We start from the raw sequence: 16,733 nt of genomic DNA, 5'->3' as shown, positions 1-16,733 counted from the left end.
TGCACTCCAGCCTGGGCGACAGAGCAAGACTCCATCTCAAAAAAAAATATATATATATACACACACACACACACACACACACACACACACACACACACACACGCGCACACATTTATTGAGACAGGGTCTCGCTCTGTTGCCCAGGCTGGAGTGTCGTGGTACAGTCTCTGATCTCAGCTCACTGCAGCCTTAACCTCCTGGGCTGAAGCAATTCTCCTGCCTCGGCCTCCTGAATGGCTGGGACTCCAGGCGCGGTCAGCACACCTGGCAAATTTTTGTATGTTTTATAGAGACAGGGTCTCACCTCGTTGCCTAGGCTGGTCTTGAACTACTAGGCTCAAGCGATCTTCCCACCTCGGCTTCCCAAAGCGCTGGGATTATAGGCGTGAGCCACCGTGCCCAGCTTCTCTTTTCTGAATGAAAGTTGCACACCTACTGTGTGGCAGTCCACAGGGCACTGTGAGGAGCCACGCTGGGCTCTCCCCGGCTGCCATTTCTCCCTCTGTGTGGACACCAGGCCCTCAGCGCTCCCGTGTGGGGCCCTTTGTGGACACCAGGCCCTCGGTGCTCCCGTGTGGGGCCCTTTGTGGACACGAGGCCGTCAGCGCTCCCGTGTGGGGCCCTTTGTGGACACCAGGCCCTCGGTGCTCCCGTGTGGGGCCCTTTGTGGACACCAGGTCCTCAGCGCTCCCGTGTGGGGCCCTGTGTGGACACCAGACCCTCCGTGCTCCCGTGTGGAGCTCTCTGTGGACACCAGGCCCTCCGTGCTCCTGCATTCGCTTTGCCTTTTCCTAGGTTGCAGTTTGTAAAATGTGCTTGGCTTTCTACTTGTGTATCCCTCATTCAGCCCCCAGCTCTGCCACGTCTGCTGTTCTGTCCTCCTGGAGCCTGTGGTCTCTGAGCCAAGTGTGTTCTCTCCTCCCTTGGCCTGGGCACCCGAGTCTCCCGGAGTGGGTCCCGCAGCTTTGGAATCCTGTGTTGCTGCCTTTCTTAGTTACTCCGTTTGTCTTGGTGACACACATCCTCCAGTAGCTCTTACTTTTTTTGTATGTTTATTTAGAAGCTTCTTGACAGAAAGGTCCCGGGGTGACTTGGGAGAAGCCTTTCATGTCTGGAGCCGCCTCTCTTCTCCGGCCTCTCTGGCTGGCTGGTAACATTCTTGGGCCAAAGTTGCTTTCTTCAGAACTGCAGGTGGCCTTAGGCTTCCTGGTGCCTGTGGTTGCTGAGATTCCAGGTCCATTCTGCCTGCAGCCCCTTTCGGGGTCCTGTTTCCCTGGGACCTGCAGGGCTTCCCTCTCAGTCCCCTTGGGCCTGAATGCATGCCCTTCAGCTGGGGAGTGTTCTAGAATGTTTTCTGCGGTTTCCCTCCCTCAGCCTCGTCTCTCCTCCCCTCTCCCTTGCCTGTGGAGTATAGACTGGCTGTCAGTGGAGGGGAGCCAAGCGGCGGCCGAGGTCTGGGGCATCTTGGGATTCAGCCCCATCGTCACCCCAGCCTGCCCTCAACGGCTTCACACACTCCTCACGGCCTCACACACTCCTCACGGCCTCACACACTCCTCACGGCCTCGCACACCCCTCACGGCCTCGCACACCCCTCACGGCCTCACACACCCCTCACGGCCTCACACACCCCTCACGGCCTCACACTCCTCACGGCCTCACACACTCCTCACGGCCTCACACACTCCTCACGGCCTCACACTCCTCACGGCCTCACACACTCCTCACGGCCTCACACACTCTTGACCGCAGGCTTCCAGTGCTGGGGCCCAGCATTCCTGCCCTGGTCCTCTACAAACAAGGCCGAGGCTCCCAGGACCACTCCCCGCAGCTGCCCCTGGCTGTCACCTGCTTTTCCGCATCCAGACTAGTCGATTTTGGTGTTGTCCTGCTTCCTTTGCCATGTAGTTAGTGCCTTTACACAAATTCCTTGGCTTTCCCCTCCATGAGGCTTTGCAAGGGAGTAAGAACGGATGCCTGCATTGGCTGGCTGTCTGCACCTGGGGTCCCCGCGTCCCCTGCAGTGGCCAGGCCTGGCCACCACTCCTCCCGGGACTCCGGACAGCCAGGCTGGCTCTGCAGAGCAGCTCTGGGTCTCATGGCCCTGACGAAACCTCAGCACCTCCGGGCGACCCTCACAGTAAACACTGATGGTTAAGGACTCGGTGCTTTCAAGGGAGCCCAGGACTTGGCACTGACTTGTCGGTTTCCAGAGGCTTTGAGGAACAAAAACGAAGCCTTCAGCTTGTCGGCGCCAATGGCCCATGCAGTTCATTATGTGGACCAGCCCCTGTCACGCTGCGCCCGGGCACTGCCCACCCTGGGGGCAGGCATGCAGAGGTCATGCTGTTGATTTTGTTCCAGGCCTGCGCCACCTCCGGGAGCTCAAGGCTAGGGAGAATTGACCAGAGGAAGCACCTGGTGCTGAACTAGGCTTGCCCTGCTGTGAACTTGCACTTGGAGCCCTGACGCTGCTGTTCTCCCCGAAGAGCCCGACCGACCGCCGCGATCTCCGTCCCGCCCCCAGGGAGACACGGCAGTGACTCAGAGCTGGTCCCACGCTGTGCCTCCCTCCTCACCGCCCATCATAATGAATTATTTTGAAAATTAATTCCACCATCCTCTCAGATACTGGATGGAAAGACTGAATCTTTGACTCAGAATTGTTTGCCGAAAAGAATGATGTGACTTTCTTAGTCATTTAGGATGATTTAAGGATGTAGCATTCCTGGTCATTTAAGAACGTTCATTCGGCTGGAGCTGTCTCTGCCACAGGAGAGCCACACAGTCGGTAGCAACCAGGGCCTCTCCAAGCCGAGCTGTGAGTCCCTGCCCAGTGAGTCCCGCACTTCCTTTAAGGTGCTGGGAGCAAAGAGTGACTGTCTGAGGCAGACCCCGACCCTGGGCCCTCGCCGTGTTTGAACCTGGCCGAATGCGTGGAGGTCGCTGTGTTCTCAGTCAGCGTCTCTGAGGAGCCTCGGGGTTCCTTCGGCATTAGTTCAGTTTTTGAGAGAGGCCCTAGTTACTGAAGTGAATTTCTTTCCTGTAACAAAGACGTTTCCAGCCTCACTTTACTTTCTGTGGCCTGATGAGGACCATGGGTGATTTTGTGCACCCAAAGCACCGGCGACTGCCCACCGTGTGGCCCAGTCACTGGGAAGGAGCCCCAGGGAGCCGGCTGTCTGACACGATGGCTCAGGGTGGTCATCCAGGGTGAAAACCGACGGTGTGATGTTTGATTTGGGCTTCATTTTGCGTGTAGGAGCATGGTTAGACTCATTGTGAAGGGGGCTGGATGCAGTTCTCTAAAAGGCTGCACTTTTCCTGGTGCAATCCACGTGACCCACTTTCTCACCTGGGGGACATTGGTTCAGGGGTTGGTAACATCTTGGGGAGAGTATCTTAACACAGTTTCTTGACAGCTGCTCTGGAACTTATTTCTGCCCCAAGTTTTGCCACACTGAGACTTTGAGTAGCTCCTGGTGGACTCAGCCCTGTTGAACTCAGAGAGGGGCCTCCTCTCACTGATGCAAAGCTTTAAGGCTTCTCTGACTGTTCTGAAAACTCTTCGTATTCTTGTCAAGTCTAAAGAGACTGAAGAAAAGATTTAAATACTAATACAAATCAGTAGATAATTTCTGTAGGTTCTGCTGGGGAAACATAAACTGTTTGGTGTTTAAATTTAAGTGTAGAAATTGTAGAATGCGGAATTAGCACAGGCCCTTCCTGACTTTCTGTTTCACTTGATCATTTAGCCCAGACCACCCAGGATGTTTTCCAAAATGTTTCACAGGCGTGTCCCACTGGATCCATTTGTCCTTGTCACTTGGAGAAAGGCCAGTCCCTGTGACGGGGCAGCCCTCTCTGTTCCTTGGTCAGCTCCTGTGATTCCTGGGACCTCTTCCGGTCGGCCCTGCCCGCTGTTCTGGGGTCGACTGCCACGACTTTTGATTCAAGAAGCTTCCTCCAGGCGGGAGCGGCTATTTTTCCTAAATGAGAATTGTTACATTGCAAATTGTTGAATAAAATATTTTGCGCTCCTTCAAGCACCTTCACTTGTGGTTCCCTTTGGTTTGTTGGAAGCGAGTGAGTGCAGGTGTCCGCAGGCCTCGGCACTCGCCTAGCCCGCGCCCAGGTCCTCTCCGGGGACTTGCACCTGCCCTCGCTGGGACCTGCCGGGCTGCCGGGCTGCGGGGCTGCCGGGCGGGGAGGGGCGTGGGAGAGCCGACCTGGCCCGGTGCGGCGCAGTCCTCCGGCCGCCAGGGGCCGCTGCGGGCGGGGCCGGGGCGCGGGGCGGGGACCGGGCGCGGCCCCGCGGCGGCCGTTGCTGGGTCCCGGCCGGGCTGACTCCGCCTCTGGGCGGCCGGGCCTCCGCGAGTACGGGGTCGGCTTCGGAGTCTGCGGGGCCAGCCCGGGGTGCCCGGTTCCCGCCCCTCTCCCCGAGCGGCGCCCCAGCCGGGGTCGAGCCTCGCCCGCGACAGGCCCTGCCTGCGGACCGCCCTGGGGACGGCGTCTGGGAGCCCCGAGGGGCTGGCGGGACCCGGGGCCCGGGCCATGCGGCAGCCGCCCCTGCCCCTCCGCGACCACCCCCGGCCCAAGCGGGAGCCGCAGCGCAGTTTCTGCTCCTCGCTGCGCCGGCGACCCCGGACCCGGCACCCCTGACCCCTCGCCCCGCCTGCGGCCCCGCGCCGAGGCCTCCCCTGGGAGGGCCCGTCCATGCCGTCCAAGGCGGAGAGCCTGCGGCCTTCGGAGCCGGCCCCGCAGCCGCCCGAAGGGAGGACGCTCCAAGGACAGCTTCCCGGCGCTCCGCTGGCCCCGCGCGCGGGGTCCCCACCCGATGCTCCGGGCTCCGAGAGCCCGGCGCTTGCCTGCAGCACCCCGGCCACGCCCAGCGGCGAGGACCCGCCAGCCCGGGCAGCACCCGTCACCCCGCGGCCCCCCGCCAGGCCTCGGCTGGAGCGAGCCCTGTCCCTGGACGACAAGGGCTGGAGGAGGAGGCGTTTTCGAGGCAGCCAGGAAGACCTGGAAGCCCGGAATGGGACCAGTCCCTCCAGGGGCTCAGTGCAGAGCGAGGGTCCCGGGGCCCCCGCCCACAGCTGCTCCCCGCCCTGCCTGAGCACCTCCTTGCAGGAAATCCCCAAGTCCCGCGGGGTCCTGGGCAGTGAGAGAGGGAGCCCGTCCTCGGGGGGTAACCCTCTCTCTGGGGTGGCCAGCAGCTCCCCGAACCTGCTGCACAGAAACGCCGCCGTGGCAGGGAGCTCGCCCAGGCTGCCCAGCCTGCTGCCCCCGCGCCCGCCGCCTGCCCTGAGCCTGGACATCGCCTCCGACTCCCTGAGGACAGCAAACAAGGTCGACTCGGATCTTGCAGACTACAAGCTCCGCGCGCAACCGCTCCTGGTGCGGGCCCACAGCAGCCTGGGCCCCGGCCGGCCCCGGAGCCCCCTGGCCTGCGACGACTGTTCCCTTCGATCGGCCAAATCCTCCTTCAGCCTCCTGGCGCCCATCCGCAGCAAGGACGTCCGCAGCAGGTAGGGCCTGGTGGGTGCAGCCCCTGCGCCGCCTTCATTGTAGTGTTCAGGCTGCTGGAACCTCGTGAGACCGTTCCCATCAGCAGCGTTTAGGATGCCTAAACAGAAAGAATGAAGCGGGTCTCCCGCAGCCACCCCATCTCCCAGCCCCTCCCCACAGCAGCGCCCTTCCCATCTCTCCCCAACTTCCCAGAACTTTTCCTGTGTGTTTCAGAACCATTCGTAGGCGTGACGTTGTGTTAAGGTAGACAAGATGGCATCTTGCATACAATTATGTATCTGGCGCTATTTCTTGTTTAGTCTTGAGAAATTTCCTCAATGTATATGATCTGCCCTTTTGGTTGTTTTTGTTTGTTTCTCTGTGGCCTAGGCTGGAGTGCAGTGGCGCAATCCCGGCTCACTGTAACCTCCACCTCCTGGGTTCAAGGGATCCTCCTGCCTCAGCCTCCTAAGCGTCTGGGATTACAGGCACCTGCCACCACACTCGCTAAATTTTGTATTTTCAGTAGAGACGGGGTTTCCCCATGTTGGCCAGGCTGGTCTCGAACTCCTGGCCTCAGCCTCCCAAAGTGCTGGGATTCCAGGCGTGGGCCACTGCGCCCAGCCTGCCCCCTTAGTTTTTTTCTGCCGCAAGAGGCCCCAGATGTGTTGAGGCTACTTAGTTTAGCCACTTTCTCACGAGGAACATTTTGGTGGCTCGAGCTGTTGCTGGAAGGAACGGCACTGAACCCATGGGCTCTCTCCCAAGCCTGGTCTGGTCTTGGGGTCGCCGTCTGGGGGCCTGTCCTCAGATGCTCCCACTGTGACTTGGCAAAACCACCCGCACCCTTCTTTTCCTCCCCTCCCCACTGCCATGGTGCCCAAGTCTTGTCTGTCAGCCACGGCGGGAGGCAGGGCAGGTGTGAGAAGGGAGTGGTGTGAGGTGGTTTCTGTGTGGTGTCCTGGGGCCGCTGTAACTCATGGCCACGGACTGGGAGGCTTGAAACAGCAGAGCTGGACTCTGTCCCAGTTCTAGAGGCCAGAAGTCTAAAATCAAGGTGTGGCCAGGCAGCCTCTCTCCAGAGGCTGGGGGGAGGATCCTCCTGCTGCCTCCCGCTCCTGGGGCCCCAGTTGTTCCTTGGCTTGTGGCACACTCCGGTCTCTGCCTGTCTTTATGTGGCCTCTTCCCTGTCTCTCTGTCTCTCTCTCGTCCTCTTCCCCATCTCTCTGTGTTCCCCTCTCTTTTTGTAAGGACACCAGTCATTGAATTTACTGCCTACCCTAAATCCAGAGTGATCTCATCTCAAGATCCTTAATTAAGTACATCTGCAGGCCGGGCGCGGTGGCTCACGCCTGTAATCCCAGCACTCTAGGAGGCCAAGGTGGGCGCGAGGTCAGGAGATCGAGACCATCCTGGCTAACACGGTGAAACCCCATCTCTACTAAAAATACGAAAAATTGGCCGGGCGCGGTGGCTCAAGCCTGTAATCCCAGCACTTTGGGAGGCCGAGACGGGCGGATCACGAGGTCAGGAGATCGAGACCATCCTGGCTAACACAGTGAAACCCCGTCTCTACTAAAAATACAAAAACTTAGCCGGGCGAGGTGGCAGGCGCCTGTAGTCCCAGCTACTCGGGAGGCTGAGGCAGGAGAATGGCGTGAACCCGGGAGGCGGAGCTTGCAGTGAGCTGAGATCCGGCCACTGCACTCCAGCCTGGGTGACAGAGCGAGACTCCGTCTCAAAAAAAAAAAAAAAAAAAAAAAAAAAAAAAATTAGCCGGGCGTGGTGGCAGGCGCCTGTAATCCCAGCTACTCGGGAGGCTGAGGCAGGAGAATGGCTTGAACCCGGGAGACGGAGGTTGCAGTAAGCCGAGATCGCGCCACTGCACCCCAGCCTGGGCGATAGAGCGAGACTCCGTCTCACAAAAAAAAAAAAAAAAAAAAAAAAGTACATCTGCAAAGACCCTGTTTCCAAATAAGGCCCCATTCCAAGGTTCTGGAGGTCTGGGGGTGGACATGGCTTTGGGGATCACTGTTCAGCTCACCACAGTCCCCGAAGGTAGCCTCACTTCCCTGCGCCTGTGGTCCACCAGCAGGCAGGTGGGCTTAGGCATGGAGTGAGGGCCTGTGCCTGGCTCCCCCACCATACTCCCCTCCTGTGCGTGGATGGGGCAGGTGCAGTCACATACAGGGCAAAACTGTTGCTTTTGTTAAAATAATTCACTGCAGGGTTTCTTGTAAAGGGTAAAATTTCTTCGTGCGTCTAAAGCATCACATTTTAAAATCAGATTCAGTTTACGTAGATACACCTGTTAGAATGGCAGTCGTGTCTCAAATTTGGATCAGGTCATTGTTTTCGAACAACCAGGAAACGAGGGTTGATGTGGATCCTTTAACTCAGTTCTGCTGTCTAAAAACTTCCCATTTCCAGATCTCCGGTCTGTTCTAGAATAGGAGTCGGCACACGCTTTCTGTCAAGGGTGAGGCACGGACAGTGGGGACCAAAGGGCGTCTGTGTGCCGGTGAATCTATTAGGGACGCACATTGGAACCTCGCTGTTTTTTCTTTCTCTGCCGTTCCACACAGTAAAACCCATTCTGAGCTTGTGGGCCGCACGTGCACGGGCTGGTCCGCCCTGTTTCAGAATGGCTGCTGGCCTTTGCCAGTGCCTTGGGGCTGCCAGGGCGGGTTAGGGGGATGCTCTCCCCACCAGTTCCTTTTGCTCTGAGAGCCGGCCCAGGCTGCAGCAGCCGGCCTGTGCATCCTCACGCAGAAGCTCTGCAGTGTCCTGGCCCTGGATGGGGGTCCGAGGCAGCTCTGCCCCTGCCCGTGTCAGGACACAGGAATGATGGCTGTGAGGGCTGCCCCTGGCCTGCTGTTACTAACCGTGCTCTGGACAGAGCTGGGCAGACCGGCCACGCAGCTGCTGGTGTGGACATGATGGGCGTTGCCGGCAAAGGCGCCATGGGCCTCGAGTCTAGTGACCGAGGAGCCCCTGCTGGGCCCGGGATCACTTGACAGCAGTGGCCACAGCAACACTCTCTGTCCCGAATGACCGCTGCGTGAACACAGTTGTCCTGACTGGAACTGTCAACAGTTTTAGGGGTGAGGTAGCGAGGTTCCTCCCTGTGACATGATTTAATCGTGTCCAGTGAAGCTTGGGGAGCTGCAGCCAGGATTGAGGAAGTTCTCACGGGAGGTCACAAGAATCCGGCACTGTGCTCTCGTCTCCCTTTGTGAAAGGGAACCTCGTCAGAAGACGGCGTATCTAGAAGGAGCAGCACAAGTGTTACTTAGAGAAGGAGTGGGGAGGAGGGCTGGCAAGCCTAGCCCACGGCGTTTCTGTGTAGTCAGCGAGCTGAGAACGCGTTTTACATTTCCACATGGTTGGGAAAAGGTCAAAACAATTCTAATACTGTTTCACACTACAAGAAAGTTGTAAACTTCACATTTCAGTGTCTGTAAATCAAGCATCTCAGGCACACGGCCAGCTCCGTGTGTCCACATCCCCTGGTGGCTTTTGCACCACCGGGTGGCCCACGGAGCAGTGGGCGTGTGCTGTTGCCTCTTGACAGGTTACCAGCCCTCGTGGCAGAAGGTGCTGAGTGTGGGGAGGGGCAGGGCGTCGCTGTGCCACACGGTGTGTTTAACCATTTGTGTGCACTGCCGTATTAAAATCCGAAAGCGCCAGCCTGGACAATGTGGCGAGACCCTGTTTCTACAAAAATAAAAAATGAAAAACTGGCCGGGCGTGGTGGCACTGCACCGGGAGTTCCAGCTACTCGGGGGGCTGAGGCAGAAGGATCACTTGAGCCCTGGAGGTGGAGGCTGCAGGGAGCTGTGTTGGTGCCACTGCACTCCATCCTGGGCACAGACTGAGACCCTGTCCCCACCAGAAACCAAAACAAGCAAACCCAAAAGTGCATCAAAGCCACGAGTGTCGAGGAGATTAACGCGTTTCCATGTGGCTCGCCTGGTCTCCCTGTCTTAGGCCATCCTGCCTGGTGTTGGGGCCCAGGGAGAAAGGAGGAGAACCAGCCCCTGCCCGAACAGCGCCCTGTGCCCACAGCCGTGGCTTATAGTTTGGGAGCTCCTCTCTGTGGTTGTCCCAGGACCCCACCACCAAAAAGCCCCAGATGTCACCCTCTCCTGCCTCTTCCCGGGAGGTGGGGGGGGTGTGAGCCCGCTCTGGGTGTTTGTGTGGCCAGGTCGGGCCTTGTTTTCCTGCAGAGCAGACAGCAGCACCGCAGCGTCCAGCAGAGCCCTTGCTCGGGGTCGGGGGCCGCTTCTGACATTCTGTGGGTTTTGCTGTTGTCCCTGGGGACCTGGCCGAGACCCCCCCAGGGATGTGTCCTGTGCCTGGCCCTGAGCTTGGGGTCCTCCCGTCACAGGAGTTACCTGGAGGGCAGCCTCCTGGCCAGCGGGGCCCTGCTGGGGGCAGACGAGCTGGCCCGCTACTTCCCAGACCGGTACGTGGCGCTCTTCGTGGCCACCTGGAACATGCAGGGCCAGAAGGTGAGTGGCGCTGGGTGGCACTGGGCAGGGAAGGGCGGGGCGGGGCGGGGCTGGACAGACGTGGGTGAGGGAGACGGGGCAGTTCTGTGCCTCGTCCCGGGGCCGGGAGGGCAGAGCCCCGAGGTGCATCCACTGCGAGCCGCGGCACAGGAGGGTGAGAGTGGGTCAGGACCCCCGTCCTCCCGAGCTCCCACCTGCACCTCCATGGCCGTGTGGCCGCAGAACGGAGGGGAAGGGATTGGGTCACCAGGCCTGGCTGAGAATCGTCTGCTCAAGGTGAGCGGGAGGGCGGCCAGCAGAGCCCCTGTGGGGCGGCTCAGGGGCAGGTTGGGCCCCACAGGCTGGGGTCACAGTGACGGGGGTCACACAGGGGTGGTTGTTGGATAGGCTCGTGTTTGGAGAGGGAAACTGAGGCCGAGGGCCAACCTGAGGTGTGTTTGGTGTGTCAGAGGCTGCCTTGGAGACCGACCGGGTAGATCCCTTCTTGGCCGTGGCCTCAGTTTCCCTCATTCAGAGGAGTTGCTGGCACTCGAGGTGCTGCAGTGGGACTCGCCCACAGGCGCCTGCAGGTTTCGGGAGGAGCCGGCCCACCACGTGCTCCCTCCTCCCAGGAGCTCCCGCCCAGCCTGGACGAGTTCCTGCTCCCAGCCGAGGCCGACTATGCCCAGGACCTGTACGTCATCGGCGTCCAGGAGGGCTGCTCTGACAGGTAGGGCGGCCGCAGGCCCTGCAGTGCCTGCCCTGGGGCTGCTGTCTCTGAAGCTGCTGGGCGTTGAGACCTGGGTTGCGGCTGGGCACGGGTGGGCGTTGAGACCTGGGTTGCGGCTGGGCACGGGCAGCCTCCACGCCTGGGTGGGATACATGAGTCGGTTTCTTTTCTGGTGGCAACTTGGAGAGTTTAAAATCAATGAGATTGGATTTTGGTAACAAATTGTTGACGTGAGAGAGTAGAAGGGCAGCAGGGAGCACGGCCGGGCTCCGAGGCTTCCTGGGGCCCCCACGTTGTGGTGGGAACAGCAGGTGGCTGCCGCCCACACAGGTGCTCTGGGAGAAGGAGTCCTGGCCCCAAGCTGAGGTGGGCCCCACTCCCCTGGCCCATGAGCCATGCAGGCAGGAGGAGCTCTGCTCACTGGGGTCTCGGCAGGGATCCAGGGGAGCCACTCAAGTGGAACTGGGGCCTGTGACCCCCGGCAGGTCCCAACTCTGGCCCACAACGGCCTCTGGCAAATGCGTCTCCATGCAGGACTCCGAGGCCAGGTCGTGGGGTTTCCCTGGTAGCTCCTCGAGGGGCTCTGGGTGGCAGGTCTGGGAGTGGTGGAGCTGGGAGGCCATGTCCCCCAGCCGGCCGCGCTTCCTCCTCTGCAGGCGGGAGTGGGAGACGCGTCTGCAGGAGACGCTGGGCCCGCACTACGTGCTGCTGTCCTCGGCGGCCCACGGCGTGCTCTACATGTCGCTCTTTATCCGCCGGGACCTCATCTGGTTCTGCTCAGGTGGGTGCGGCTGGAGGGGTGGGCGCGGCTGGAGGGTGGCAGCCCCCCTTTCCACGACTGACCCGTGGCCTTGGCAGGACAGGCACGCTTTGCGTCTGGGATCTGGGGGTTGCTATGTCACACACGGGCTCCACAGTGAGCCCTCACTGGCGTGCGGGTCCGGCCACGACCCCCGGCCTGCAGCGTCCCGCAGGTGAGCTGAGGGCTGCCCCTCCCACAGAGGTGGAGTGCTCCACGGTGACCACACGCATCGTGTCTCAGATCAAGACCAAGGGGGCCTTGGGCGTCAGCTTCACCTTTTTTGGCACCTCCTTCCTCTTCATCACGTCCCACTTCACCTGTAAGTCGCTCGGTGCCCGTGCCGCAGGTGCTGCGTGAGAACAGCCTTCCTCTCCTGACCAGGACCCTGCCCAGGGCAGGGATCCTGGCTGCTGGCTTCATCTTCCACCCAGGGCCGTGGGGCGGGCACCATGCTTGCTAAGATGCACGCTGAGGACCCCCAGCAGACCCCGGCACTGAGGGCATGCCGTGCTGGGCCCGCGCTCCGTCCTCTGAGGCAGAAATGTCCCTGGCCAGGCCTGGCAGCGGATGCCCGGTGGGGTTGCGTCTGCAGGGGGCGCGCAGTCAGGGCATGGTCCAGGGGGCGGCTCTTGAGGGAGACCCAGAACCCTGTGACCCCTACCCCATTTCTGTTCCCACAGCGGGCGACGGGAAGGTGGCGGAGCGGCTGCTGGACTACACCAGGACCGTGCAAGCCCTGGCCCTGCCCAGAAACGTGCCCGACACCAACCCCTATCGCTCCAGCGCAGGTGAGGGCCCCCACACTGCATGCGGGTGGTGCTGCCGTGGTTCACACGCGGGGCGCCCGTCGTTTTTACGGCAGCTCTGCAGAGGCAGCGTCCTGAGCTCTGGGAAGCGAGGGCCGAAAAGTCCAAGTGCCCCCAGCGCATAGCCCCTCATGGTTCTTTAGCACGGTTAGTGGGGTGGGCGGATCCCGTCCACTCACAGCGTGTCCTGCTAGCCTGGGTCCTGGTCCTCACCACTGCCCGCCCTGCCGCCTCCCCCGGCTGTGTGGAAAGGAGCAGAGACATGGTCATCCCCTGCCATGGGCGCCGTCTGCTCCTGAGGCTGCTCCAGGTGCCTTCTGGAGCTGTCCCAATGCGAATCGGGGCCCAGCCCCTCTGGCTGGCACCCGAGACCCACTTCCCCTGGGAGCCACTGCCAGGCCGTGTTCTGGGGAAGGGGAAGGACCTGCCGTTTCTTGCCTGTGCCCATGCATGGCCCACTGTGCCACAGCGGACGTCACCACCCGCTTCGATGAGGTGTTCTGGTTTGGAGACTTCAACTTCCGCCTGAGCGGCGGGCGCACGGCCGTGGACACCCTCCTGTGCCAGGGCCTGGTGGTGGACGTGCCGGCGCTGCTGCAGCATGACCAGCTCATCCGGGAGATGCGGAAAGGTGAGGGCCTGGGAGGGGGGCGGGCGTGGCGGGAGATGCGGAAAGGTGAGGGCCTGGGAGGGGGGCGGGCGTGGCGGGAGATGCGGAAAGGTGAGGGCCTGGGGTGCCGCGGCTGGCACGAGCTGGTCTGAGCCGGTCCGGGTGCCCATCCTGTGGCAGGGTCCATCTTCAAGGGCTTCCAGGAGCCGGACATTCACTTCCTCCCGTCATACAAGTTTGACATCGGGAAGGACACGTACGACAGCACCTCCAAGCAGAGGACACCCTCATACACGGTGAGCCCCGCCCGTGGCCGGCGCAGAGTGCTTCCAGGGCGGGCACCTCCCACAGCCGGGAGCCAATGCCTGGCATCAGGGGTCTGAACCTGGACGGCTTTGACTTGAACTTCAGCTCTACACCCTGGCCTCGTGGCGAGTCCCCTTTGGTGGAGAACGGCACCCTCTCCATGGGTGTTTTCAAGGCTGGGTGAGCCGACTGGCACACAGGGCACCGGCCATGCCCTCGCCCCTGGCGTGCAGAGCCTCTGCCCGTTGCACCCTCACTCACCCTTCCGCCAGGCCCATGGCTGCAGCTCTGGGCACGTCCCGATGTCTGCTGGACGCCTCAAGAAGCCACTGAGGCAGGGCAGGGTAGGAGCAGCCGCTGTTCACAGGGTCTCCAGCGGCGAGGGACAGGCCCTGGCCCAGCTGGCCACAGACACCGGGCAACAAAACGGGCATAAGTGTCGGGGGTCCCAGAAGGCTCCCTCGGGGGGCACTTGAGAACAGCGGGGAGGTGAGTGGGCCACGCCCCACAGCGCCTCAGGAGTAACTGGACTTCCTCCCTCCGGAATCTTCCCGAAGGACCGCGTCTTGTACAGAAGCCGCCACAAGGGTGACATCTGTCCCGTGAGCTACTCCTCCTGCCCCGGGATCAAGACCTCCGACCACCGCCCTGTGTACGGCCTCTTCCGGGTGAAAGTGAGGCCGGGGCGAGACAAGTCAGTGTTCTCCCGCGCACCTTCCCTCTCGGGCCCGGGGGTTGGGCCGTCGTCCCATGAGCTGAGAGGGTCCCTGTCATCGTGGGGTTCCACTTGGGGCTTTGTCCTGGGACCTTCAGGGCTGTGCACCCCCAGGATCGGTTGGACTCATCCTGGAGCAGGAAGAAGGCAGGAAGGGGAGAGGCTCTGAACAGTGAAGAGGCCCAGCTGGGGGGCTGGGTGTGGCCAGCTGGGGGGAGGAAGGCCTTAAGCACTCAGGTGTCCACCCATCCTTCCTGTGGCTCTCCCAGGAACAGGCCTCTGTGTGCTTAGAGGCAGTGCCAGCCCGGGCCAGCGCCCACCTAACGCCCCTCCTCGTGGTCCTGGGCGTCCTCCTAACGCCCCTCCTCCGGGCCGGCGCCCACCTAACGCCCCTCCTCGTGGCCCTGGGCGCCCACCTAACGCCCCCTCCTCCGGGCCCGGCCCCCACCTAACGCCCCCTCCTCCGGGCCCGGCCCCCTCCTAACGCCCCCTCCTCCGGGCCCGGCCCCCACCTAACGCCCCCTCCTCCGGGCCCGGCCCCCACCTGACGCCCCTCCTCCGGGCGCGGCCCCTCCTAACGCCCCCTCTTCCGGGCCCAGCCCCCTCCTGACGCCCCCTCCTCCTGGCCCGGTCCCCTCCTGACGCCCCCTCCTCCGGGCCCGGCCCCCACCTAACGCCCCCTCCTCCGGGCCCGGCCCCCTCCTAACGCCCCCTCCTCCGGGCCCGGCCCCCACCTGACGCCCCCCTGACGCCCCCCTCCGGGCCCAGCCCCTCCTGACGCCCCCTCTTCTGGGCCCGGCCCCCTCCTGACGCCCCCTCCTCCTGGCCCGGTCCCCTCCTGACGCCCCCTCCTCCGGGCCCGGCCCCTCCTAACGCCCCCTCTTCCGGGCCCGGTCCCCTCCTGACGCCCCCTCCTCCGGGCCCGGCCCCTCCTCACGCCCCCTCTTCCGGGCCCGGCCCCCTCCTGACGCCCCCTCCTCCTGGCCCGGTCCCCTCCTGACGCCCCCTCCTCCGGGCCCGGCCCCCACCTGACGCCCCCTCCTCCGGGCGCGGCCCCCTCCTAATGCCCCCTCTTCTGGGCCTGGCCTCCTCCTAATGCCCCCTCCTCCTCCACAGCATTCCATTGGCAGCTGGCAAATTTGATAGAGAGCTATACTTACTAGGAATTAAAAGACGGATTTCGAAGGAGATTCAGAGGCAGCAAGCACTACAGAGTCAGAACTCCAGCACCATCTGTTCCATTTCTTGAAGTTTGCTGAGCGAGGACCCACAGCCACAACATGGGGTGATTGTATTTGATCAAAACCCAGCGGGAAGGACGAAGAGTTTGCCGCCTTTTGCGGATCTGAGGGACTGTGGCGCCCGTGCCACTGTGCCAGCGTCCCAAGAAGGAAACCACCCCTAAGTGAGCCTGTCCTTCTCCATGGCAGGTCCACACGGCATGGGTGGGCAGGGCGTGGACCCGCCGCAGTACCACAGACCCCAGCCACTCTCGGGGGCAGACGTCAGAATCCGGTCCTGAGCAGCTCCCGTGCCCTGGGGGCAGTCACAGAGCACCCCCCACCCCCACCCCATCCCCGCGTGCTCTGCGCCAGCCTCTCCCTCCACACCCGGAGCAGGCGTCCATCTGTGTCCTCCTGGCAGCCCCTCAAACACACACCACCCCATGTCACACAGGTGTCCAGAGCCAGGCTGGACCTGGGCTAGGTGACCCCTGGGGCCTCAGACCTCTCAGTGGGCCCCAGAGCCCAGCTGAGGAAGCCACATGGCCTCCAGGACGTGGCGCGGTTCCCCTCCGCGAGGCTGCAGGTCGCCTGCCGTGGTGCAAAGAGGCCTGCACCCCAGCATAAGGGCCTCCCCGGCTGAGTGAGAAGCCACCTCCCCTCTCCTCTCATCAGCCAAGCCTGTTGGCATGAAACCATCTCATGGTTTCAGTGACGTAGACCGTTTGCTTCTGTAACTCCAGCCACAGAATGACAGTGGAGCCTGGCTGGGGAACTGCTGGAAGCTTAGGATGCCACCACCTTGAACACCTAGGCCAGGGATCCCCACCATGTCCCGGGTTTCTTTCTTCGAGAGTTTAGAACCGTTCATTCTTGCTTTGTGTCCCATTCCATCTCTTGAAAAAATGTAGTCTTTGAATGTGTGAAAATCTAGGGACATTCAATCTAGTCTTTTAAATTATTTATTTTTCCATATTTATATTTTTAAATAAATGCATATATTGAGTCTTAAACTCTCTTTCTGGCCAAAGACTGAAACCTGGAAGAAACAATATACATGCATACCCTGTTCTCACAATGTCCTTGTTTTAAAGGCTGTAAAATCCACAGGCAAAAAGTTTGTTCTCAACCCTTAACTGCTGACTGTGATCTTGTCCAGCTCATCTCTGCTGTCTTTAAAATCCTACATTCGGCTGGGTGCGGTGGCTCACGTCTATAATCCTAGCACTTTGGGAGGCTGAGGCGGGTGGATCACCTGAGTGCTGGGCAGATCACAAGGTCAGGAGTTCGAGACCAGCCTGGCCAACATGGTGAGACCCCCCCCCCCCCCCCCCCCAACCCCATCTCTACTAAAATTACAAAAATGAGCCGGGCATGGTGGCGGGTGCCTGTAATCCCAGCTACTCGGGAGGCTGAGGCAGGAGAATCGCTTGAACCCAGGAGACAGAGGTTGCAGTGAGCTGAGATTGCACCACTGCACTCCAGCCTGGGCAGCAGAGCAAGACTCCCTCTCAAAATACATAAATAAATAAATAAAATC

General features: G+C 61.3%; 3 protein-coding genes across 11 annotated transcripts in view; all 3 read left to right on the top strand.

The window, feature by feature from the left end:
• Nucleotides 1-4,046, top strand: part of SEC16A (SEC16 homolog A, endoplasmic reticulum export factor) — a 45,934-nt gene extending 41,888 nt beyond the window's left edge. For all 9 annotated transcript variants that reach the window (XM_050759686.1, XM_050759681.1, XM_050759682.1 and 6 more), the window contains one exon: nucleotides 2,365-4,046. In XM_050759686.1, the coding sequence (XP_050615643.1) occupies nucleotides 2,365-2,433 (69 nt within the window). In that variant the 3' untranslated portion in view covers nucleotides 2,434-4,046. The remainder of the gene's footprint in view (nucleotides 1-2,364) is intronic.
• Nucleotides 1-16,733, top strand: part of DNLZ (DNL-type zinc finger) — a 314,112-nt gene that overhangs the window by 219,971 nt on the left and 77,408 nt on the right. The window lies entirely within an intron of this gene.
• INPP5E (inositol polyphosphate-5-phosphatase E) lies at nucleotides 4,368-16,206 on the top strand. Its single transcript, XM_050759929.1, has 10 exons — nucleotides 4,368-5,528; nucleotides 9,899-10,022; nucleotides 10,634-10,731; nucleotides 11,388-11,512; nucleotides 11,733-11,852; nucleotides 12,214-12,321; nucleotides 12,809-12,970; nucleotides 13,130-13,245; nucleotides 13,813-13,949; nucleotides 15,087-16,206. Exons 1-10 carry the CDS (start codon nucleotides 4,717-4,719, stop codon nucleotides 15,217-15,219), a joined length of 1,935 nt encoding a protein of 644 aa, XP_050615886.1. The 5' UTR covers nucleotides 4,368-4,716; the 3' UTR covers nucleotides 15,220-16,206.

Source organism: Macaca thibetana, chromosome 15, assembly GCF_024542745.1.
Source record: "Macaca thibetana thibetana isolate TM-01 chromosome 15, ASM2454274v1, whole genome shotgun sequence".
NCBI lineage: Eukaryota > Metazoa > Chordata > Mammalia > Primates > Cercopithecidae > Macaca > Macaca thibetana.
Note: the sequence above shows the minus strand (reverse complement) of the source record. Positions and strands in the feature narration are given on the sequence as shown.